The sequence below is a fragment of the Limulus polyphemus genome, unplaced genomic scaffold (assembly GCF_000517525.1).
Source record: "Limulus polyphemus unplaced genomic scaffold, Limulus_polyphemus-2.1.2 Scaffold1408, whole genome shotgun sequence".
In the NCBI taxonomy this organism is placed as follows: domain Eukaryota; kingdom Metazoa; phylum Arthropoda; class Merostomata; order Xiphosura; family Limulidae; genus Limulus; species Limulus polyphemus.
The window spans coordinates 89,127-98,790 of record NW_013667018.1 but is presented as its reverse complement, the minus strand read 5'-3'; the positions used below and the strand labels follow the sequence as shown (position 1 = coordinate 98,790).

At 37.3% G+C, this 9,664-nt stretch overlaps 1 protein-coding gene across 1 annotated transcript in view; it reads right to left on the bottom strand.

Annotated features, from left to right (window-relative positions):
• Positions 1-9,664, bottom strand: part of LOC106463436 (thyroid peroxidase-like) — a 98,709-nt gene that overhangs the window by 15,204 nt on the left and 73,841 nt on the right. Inside the window, exons 14-16 of the mRNA XM_013923463.2 lie at positions 7,586-7,694; positions 6,852-7,069; positions 6,596-6,766 (exon numbers count right to left, since the gene is read on the bottom strand). Coding sequence (XP_013778917.2) covers positions 6,596-6,766; positions 6,852-7,069; positions 7,586-7,694 — 498 coding nt within the window. The remainder of the gene's footprint in view (positions 1-6,595; positions 6,767-6,851; positions 7,070-7,585; positions 7,695-9,664) is intronic.

Here is a 9,664-nt window from a genome sequence, read left to right as displayed (position 1 = left end):
CGGGTTTCGATACCCGTGGTGGGCAGAGCACAGATAGCCCATTGTGTGGCTTTGTGCTTAACTTCAAGTAAACAACCAAAACAACTTTAACTGTGCCCTCCCCCTCCCAGTGGCTCATCGATAATTTCAAGGGCTTATGTTGCTAAACTTCGGGGCTCGATCAGTACGAACAGTACAGAAAGCCCATTGTGAAGCTTTGTAATTGGCAATAAACAAAACAAAACTAAAGGTGCACAAAAAGAAACCAGTTATCTAGATTCTAGAGTACACTTAGGTATTTCTGACTGTAGAATGTAATATATGACTTTAATAACATCTTTCTATATTATGATTCATATCTAGGTTTTTTTTTCCCCATATACATTAACTTCTTACAACGCTCACCCAATTAAGTCTTACGAGCTGACCTTGCTATGACGATAAACAAATAACTGATGTTAGATTAAAGCAAATTTAGCTTGGACACAAGGATGCTGTTTATGGTTACAGGATTTCGGTATTAAACAATACGCAGTAAACAATGGACGCTGGAAACGTGTTTCAAATATAAAACAACTTTATCTTTAGATATCTCTCGTCATTAATTTCTGGTAGGTTTATGTTCTATTAAACCTTGAGACAAACAGTTTTCCATAATGTTTGTCCTTGATCCAGTTTCGAAGAGTCGGGAATAAAGGTTTGAATCATGACTAATGCTGTAAAGGTAACATGCTTAAGGTTTTACGTTCAAGTACAACAAACCTACATTTGTGCACTATTTTATCTACAACAAACTTTGAGATTTGTGTGATCGATCGAGTGAGACCATGTTTAATTAAAAATGTGTTCATGCAGCTCAAAAAAAAAAAAATTGTGCATGCTCAAAATTCGCATATTTGTCAATTTTATGTTCTATGTGTGAGTGTTTGTGTTTTCTTATAGCAAAGCCACGTCGGGCTATCTGCTGTGTCCACCGAGGGGAATCAAACCCCTGATTTTAGAGTTGTAAATCCGGAGACTTACCGCTGTCCCAGCGGGGGGCTTTGTCTTAGGCTAATTATAATTTCTATTACAGTGTTACTTTATTTACTTTTAATTCACATCATATTATCAGACTATCCGTATCATATTATCAGACTATTTAGCGCTTATCTTTCTGATGTCCAATATGTTCTTACGAACATCATCTGTGTTTCGAGAGGCCTAGGAATTGGTGAGATATAGATAGTTTGAATAAAAATATTCTGAAAACAAATACGTTACTGCTACTATTCTGGGGTCACCTGATGGTTAATAAATGTGAAATGGAGACCAGACAACATTTTGTTTTTAATTGTCACTGCTTTAATATGAAAGGGCTAAAAAATGATCCAAAACCCCCATTATATCACCATTATAAGAGGCCTAACTGCATTTCTTTGGTTTGCTGACCCAAGCTACGCTGATGAGTCTTGAAAAGGCGAAATTGCAGTCTTCAGCACAGGATGTAGTGAGTCAAAGAATACATTAGGTTTCTACGTCACAGATTATATTTTCGTTCATACTTTTGGTGAAAAGAAAGATAACAATTCTGTAATGTAATCATTGAAATATTGTCCTACTATATACTAACCTAATAATAAATTTGGCGCAATAGCAATATATTATTCACACAACTAATTTAACTTAGATTACTATATGACAAGTCAAAAAAAAGATTCACCAATCCCATTGTTTTGTTTTTTATAGGTCCTGTTCAGTGTAGCCCTGTTTAGCTGCGTTTGTTTGTTTCAAAAGTTTGTTCGCGTATGCGTTAACACAAAAAATTCCAAACGAAATCGCGCTCTGCACTTAGGGGATGTATGTCGTTGTGAGGGTGACGACCAAATCCAACTATTCGGTCAGAAAAGAGCACCACACAAGTTGGTGGTGGGTGCTATTGAGAATCTAATTCCATTTAGTTTGGTTTCGTTTGGTTTGTTATGAATTTTGCGCAATGCTACACGAGGGATATCTGCGCTAGCCGTCCCTAATTTAGCAGTGTAAGACTAGAGGGAAGGCAGCTAGTCATCACCACCCACTGCCAAATCTTGGGCTACTCTTTTTACTAAGGAATAGTGGAATTGACCGTCACATTATAGCACTCCCACGGCTGCAAAGTCGAGCATGTTTGGTGTGACTGGGATTCGAACCCGCAGGTTGCGAGTCGAGCGCCCTAACCACCTGGCCATGCCGGGCCACCATTTAGTTTATGAACTCAAATCTAGGGGCGGTTATATGCAGATAACTCAGGTTTAGTTTTGCACGAAATTTCAACTGTTTGTTTGCTCTCGGATATTTGCGAAAGCATATTCAATCAAATAAAGGGATTTGACCGCCACTCTTTTAGCGCACCCATGGCCTCAAAGTGCGGGCAGAGATTTTGCAGTTTCACACAGTTCGAGGATGGTAACCCTCGGCATCCTGGTAGAACAGTGTGTTGTGATTGGGTGAAATATTGATCATAACGAATCTATTGCGAAATGTTTAGTAACATTTTTTGGTTTTGGTTTGTTTTGAATTTTGCGGAAGGCTACACGAGGGCTATCTGCGCTAGCCGTCTCTAATTTAGCAGTGAAAGACTAGAGGGAAGGCAGCTAGTCATCACCACCCAACGCCAACTCTTGGATTACTCCTTTACCAAGGAATAGTGGGCTTGACCGTCACATTATAACGCACCCACGACTGAAAGGGCGAGCATATTTGGTGGGACGGTGATTCGAACCCACGACCCTCAGATTGCGAGTCGAGCGCTCTAACCACCTGGCCATACCGGGCCAACATTTTTGAAAAAGTACATGTTACAAAAATAATCGTCCCTCGGTGGGTCAGTGGTAAGTTTACGGACTTACGCAAAAATCTGGGGTTTGATGCCCTGCGGTGGACAGAGTGAAGATAGTACATTGTGTAGCTTTGCACTAAGAAAAGCACAACAAAAATAAGGTAATAGTTTAGTGTGTAACAGATTTTTTTTTGTTGAAAAACGGATGAACAGAGAACAAAACTTACATTAAATTATAATACTGTATAATAAAATAAACTATAGCTAAGGCCCATACTTAGCGATTTTTTTTTTTTCTGGAGAAAATCGTTTGATCTCAAGAACTCTATTGAAATTTACATTCTAGTTAATAAACAGACCCATATCCAAACTAATTTAAATTCAATTAGACACTAGCTAAACAATGGTAAGTGCATGTAATGGTTAAGCAGTAATAGTTTGTCTTAAAATAATAAAGAATTTCAATGACCCGTATTTTTTAATTACAACAATGTCTAAAAAGCTACGACCACGCCCTGCTGTTGTATATGACCTGTTATTCTTTTGTAATAATTATTCGTTATTACGAAGGCAACATGTACATAAGGTAAAGGCTACGACGTTTACTGGTTACAACACGAACTCCAAGATATTAAGGGCTGTAAATATTAAAATTCCAAGATTTTAAATGATATCGCCACATCTAATCATTTACCTGGTAACTCTGGAAAACTGAATATAATCGAATTTTGCTTTTCCACAAACAGTTGCATGTAATCAGTTACTGTGTCACGGACAATAAATAATCAATTATTTGTTCAATGCAACTTGCGAACTAATATTTGAATGAAACTGTGCTATGGGCGTTGAAAGGCTTTCTTTCTAAGATTAGACGAGTCCTTGAGATCCGACACTATCTTGCCCAATCGAAGAATGTAAAAAGCAGAATGAGAAAATGTTTGGCAGTACGTCGAAATTTTTACCCTGTAACCGTTGACCTCGTAATGCATTCATTCTGAAGGTTTTTTATTTGTATTTGTATTTCTTCTGTTTGTTTATTGTTAAGCGTAAGGCTGTACAATGGGCTATTTGTACCGTGTCCATGATCGACGTTTTTTATTATAAGCCCTCAAACTCACCGCTGAGACACTATGAAGAGAGAGGGTGGGGGTGGGGTATATATCAACACCTCTTTGTGTCAGCCTTGTAATTTATGGAACCACTTCCAAAATTCATTATTTTTGTACTTGTACATCTCACAAAAGCTTAATTGCGATTGTAAAGCTTTTAATTGTTTTTCCAAAATAAAAAATGAGGTTGAGAAGAGCCTATATTATGACAACGTAGAAAGATTAATTGGATGTATTTTCGCAGGGTCCCCGAAAGTGTTCTGTTTCAAGAGTAAATAAAACCTAAATTAAGAGTAATAAATATTTTCGTTTCTTGCTTTTTAAGTTCATATGTCATGTTGTGTTGTAGCCTACAGAGTGCATAATTCTTCTCGTGATTCATGGCATGCACACGTTTTACTGACGTCACGACAGTACAAATTGCAACGTTAAGCATCCCTTATGTGACGTAATTTTACTGTCTACTGACTAACTGACAGACAACACACTACAGTATAGTGGTGCGAGTGGTTAAAACAGGTGACCCCCCCCCCCTTCAGTCGACCTTCGGTCACCTTTCGGGGAAACAAACAAATCTACAAAGAAATGTATACATCTTTATCCATTAAACTACAGCAACGGTCCCGTCCCCACGGATAATTCAGGATTATAAATATCATTAGTTACCTCTAGTAGTCAAAATGACAGGAGGGAAAGAGCTTAAGGCTACAATCTGTGAGATTCACATAATTTGTTAGTAGAGAGGGGCCCATTGCTACAACTTGGGATGTATTGTTCCAAAACTACAGGTCACAGATTCATTAACGAAAAAAAAAATTTTGGAACAAAATATTAGTTCAAAGATTAGGAACTAGTTTCGATACTTTCACGTGACCTCTTCAGTCCTACAGTTATTTTTTGTAGGAATTAAAATGACACATCAAAGTGTCTAAACTAATTTCTTAGTCTTTGCACTAATATTTTGTTCTCTAAAAGTTTTTTTTTTCTCTCGTTAATTTAAGTAGCATACACAGTATTGTGTATACAAAAATACAAAAGAGGGGCAAGCTTAACACATTTACTGTGTAAAGGCTCATACGTTACTCATCACAAGGGTATTGTATGAAGAAAGACCATGCCTCTTTCGGCTTGATGAGGTGCCACGTCATCTCGCTTGTAATGTTCTGCAGTGATCTGAGACAAACAACATACATAGTATGTTACAAACAGCACATCGGAATCTCTTCGGGTAACTTTGAAACGCTGCTGGGACACAAGTAATGGAATTCGAAAATATTACTTTTTTAGCTGCTTTACAAAATAATTATCAATGTACTTCAATATTCGTATGACCACTCCATATCAAAAATGAAACATGACACGCACCATTTTAAACTTACATTGTCCCAATATTTTTGGTAATACATTGGACATCTTCCAGTGACAAAACATGACATGTACCATTTTAAACTTACACTGTCCCAATACTTCTCGTAATACAGTGGACATCTTCCAGTGACAAAATATGACAAGCGCCATTTTAAGCATACTCTGTCCCAGTACTTCTTGTTAATATAGTGTACGTTTTGTTATTGGTTGAATTGTTATATATAAATGAAACCACAAGTTATTAACAGTTCAGTTTAGCTGTAGTGAACGAGTTTACAACAGTCACTTCGGTTGGACTGATTACAGAAACTATGTGGGATGTTGTAGAAGGAATATACCGTTTATAACTTTAAAATGATTTGGATAAAACCAATAATGAACTGTATCTTTGCATTTCTCTGAATTTTTCACCCACTTTATAATATATGATTTTGCGCAATTTTGTATAACCTCTTTCAGGCTGGTCAACATCTTTTATGCTTTTATATTAAATGTAAATGAATAATGTACAATTTCATGACAGGTATCTGGGTTAACATTAAGACTAGCTACGAATAAAACTGTTATCTTTACCTAATCTCAACATAAGCCTAGCTACCTTTTATCTTCACCTAATCTCAACATAAGCCTGACTACCTGTTATCTTCACCCGGTCTCAACATAAGCCTGACTACCTGTTATCTTTACCCACTCTTAATATAAGCCTGGCTACCTGTTATCTTTACCCACTCTTAATATAAGCCTGGCTACCTGTTATCTTTACCCACTCTTAATATAAGCCTGGCTACCTGTTATCATTACCCAGTTTTAAGATAAGCTTGACAATCTGAGTCAAGTCTATATTAAGACTAGTAGCTTGAGGATAACGGGTTACTATGCTTATATTAAGACTTGGTGAAATTAACAGGTAGTCAGGCTTATGTTGAGATTAGGTGAAGATAAAAGGTAGTTAGGCTTATGTTGAGATTAGGTGAAGATAACAGGTAGTGAAGATTATGTTGAGATTAGGTGAAGATAACAGGTAGTCAAGTCTATATTAAGACTAGTAGCTTGAGGATAACGGGTTACTATGCTTATATTAAGACTTGGTGAAATTAACAGGTAGCCAAGTCTATATTAAAATTAACTGAGGACAGCATTATCATTAAATATTAGGATTCATTAACACAGCTGATTTAACAACACAAAATTCAATGGTTCATGAGCCACTGATTTAACATCTCAAAACGTAATGATCCATGAGCCAAATTACTTTTATGAGGGAATCACGGCTCCATTTTATTTCTTCATCTTTTTTTTCAATTTGAAAAGCAAAAACACAAGTGGAATGACGACTTACCCAAAGTAGGGGAAGCAAAGGTCAAGTCGTGATCAATCATCTGACCCCAGGCAACCATGATATTAGTTAATGCTTGATCATGCTGGCTGGCGTCATGGTGCATAAAAAAACTGACTGCACGAGCAATGGGCAATTCTGATCCATGAACGGCACGCCTTGGACTGGAAATACCTGTAGTGGACACAACTATGATTAGCATACCACGGTAATCTATCTATCTAACTAATGGTGATTAAATGCACAAACCAACACGTACCATCGTTATAAGCTGGGGTTATATATCTCAACATCGCTGACCTCGCACTACCCCACGAGGGATTCTCTAAGTTGTTACACATGCCAGTTAGGGTTCGATAACGGGTCAGCTCGCATTTGACGGGCTTCAAGAAAACAGGGCAGATATCATTTACAGATGTTTTAGATGTATCAATTTTCGGTAGTCCATTGGCAATAACGTCGTAAGACAAACTGTATCTGTTTAAACACAGAAAGAGAGAGATTATGAAGCACTGTATCATTAAAGTAGGAGTGACAGCTAAATGTAACAACAGCAGTATATTAAAAGTAAAAAAAACAAACATTTTTTAGGGCACAGTGAAAGAAAAAATATTTATTAGATATTTCAGCTGACTAGTTTCGGTAACAGTTACCACCATCGGGACTAGTGCTATCGAAACTAGTCGTCTAAATTATCTATTAAACGTTTTATCTTTCATTATGCCGAAAAACATCGTTTTTGTTTTTAACTCTTAATACAGTAGCATAATGTGCCTGAACAGAAACTATAACTGCAATATATACTTAAATAGATTGTTAACACTTCATAGCTGTTAAAATTAAGCTAATATTAAACAAATAAATCAGTTGTATGTTAACGATAACATCCTAATAGAAATTATAATTTTTTTTAAACGATTCTGGCTGGAATCATTACAGATCTAGGATGAATCAGCATGTGGAAAGAAACAGGGTACGAGGTAGATATCCTACCGATGAGCCAGGATAAGAGTCGCTGTCTCCAGAATGATCCCGACTGGAGCAATGTGTTTCGGTTTTGGAAGATCCGAGGACAGCTGGTAAATCTCTCTTGGTGGGTAACCTAACGCAAACATTTAATTGTAAATATTAAAAATGTACAACTTTTACCTGGAGTTGTCACATTTATTAACAACATATTTTTTAGTTATTTGTGTTTAAACGCAAAGACACACAACAGGCAGTGGTGTAGGGCTAAATACAGAAGTGCCAGAACGCGAACTAACTGTGTAAGGTGTGATTCGTTCGAAATAGTGGCAGTAAGGCGTTCCGGTTAAAGAAAAAGTACAGGTACGCCATGCCCACGCTTTCCCACCCCACCCCACCTCTGACAATAAGCTATCTGTACTGTACCCACCTCGGGTATCTAAACTCGATCTTTAGCGCGTAAGCGCTCAAGATGACCGCTGAGCCATAAACGTATCACACAATATTTTTAAAAATTAGTAAGTAATGGCTTGTTCTTTAAGTATAAATATTTATAGTTACCATAGATATTGGGAAATTATTAGATATTTACTTCTGCATTGCGTAGAGCTTATACTTACAAGCAGCTACGGCAACAAGCCGATTGAAGCCAAGATCCCACACATGAAACTCTGAATCCAAGACTAATTATTTCAATGAGGATTCCAGACTAAAGGCCAACGCATCCGTTAAGTGCCGAGGATTCCATGTTAAATGGGTATTATTGGCGAGATTCGGCACCTAAGCCACTTAATAGAGCCGTGAACACAAGCTGTCTCGAGCATCAAATCGTGGTAAATAACAGTGGAAGACTATCACATGAAACGATTATCCTCGGAAATCATTGTGTGCTGCAAAGGTAAAGGCCAATTTGATAGCAGTGTTGAGAATACATTGGACGTGACCCTAAGTTTCAACATTGAAAAAACAGTGGAGCAAAGTTGCAGTGTAGTTTGATTTAGACTAGTTTATAACTGGTCCACTTGTACTAATTAATTGTTTTTTTGTTAATTTCGCGCAAAGCTGCACAAGGGCTATCTGCGCTAGCCGTCCCTAATTTAGCAGTGTAAGACTAGAGGGAAGGCAGCTGGTCATCACCATCCACCGCCAACTCTTGGGATACTCTTTTTACCAACGAATAGTGGGATTGACCGTCACATTATAACGCTCCCATGGCTGAAAGGGCGAGCATATTTTGGTGGGACGGGGACTCGAACCCGCGACCCTCACATTGCGAGTCGAGTGTCCTAACCATCTGGCCATGTCGGGCCGGTACTGATTAAAGACGATGTAAATTACCTGTGGTAACGTCTGCATTCTTTGGATCCTATGAAGAAGGACCACACTTCTTTTTATCAGCACAATAATGCACCATCCATACTACACGTTATGTCCAACAGTAATTTTATACATATAATCTCTAAAATATACCATAACTAAACCTAGTTTAACCATTCTGGAATGGTATAGAATATGATACGAATGACATAAGGAACAAATCCTGAAGTGTTACTGTACAAGTGTTAGCAACAGAGATTAACTTGTGTTTAACGCCAGAGGTGGGGCCACTGCCCCATTCCTTATCAAAATGGGTTGCAGCGACCCCTCCCATTGCTGTTCAATGCTTTGGTAATACAGTAAATGCTGAAATACACATGTATGCCTCAATATGTTGTAATTAATTTAAAGATGGTAAATTTTATTTTATTTATTTTGTTAGAACATACACTTAAAAAATGGAGATTCCTTATTTTCAGGTTTTAAAATCAAATGTTAAGAACTGTTGTATTCGTCTATGTTCAGAACATTGAAATAGTTTCGGTGGAAAGACACCCTTGATGGTAAGTGAAAATATTCTTAACACTATAAAATTGTTCTGAAATCTTCCATATGGATTCTGGACGAAACGGGATAGGCTTCGTGTTCTAAATAATCTATATATGGGCTCTTTCAGTAATTTCTGTCAAATCAAACTCGACACCTGAGTCGAAAATGAAACAAGCTAATTTAAAGTACTAGTATAAGATTGTGTTAGTTAAATTAATTAATTAAATTAAAGTTACATAC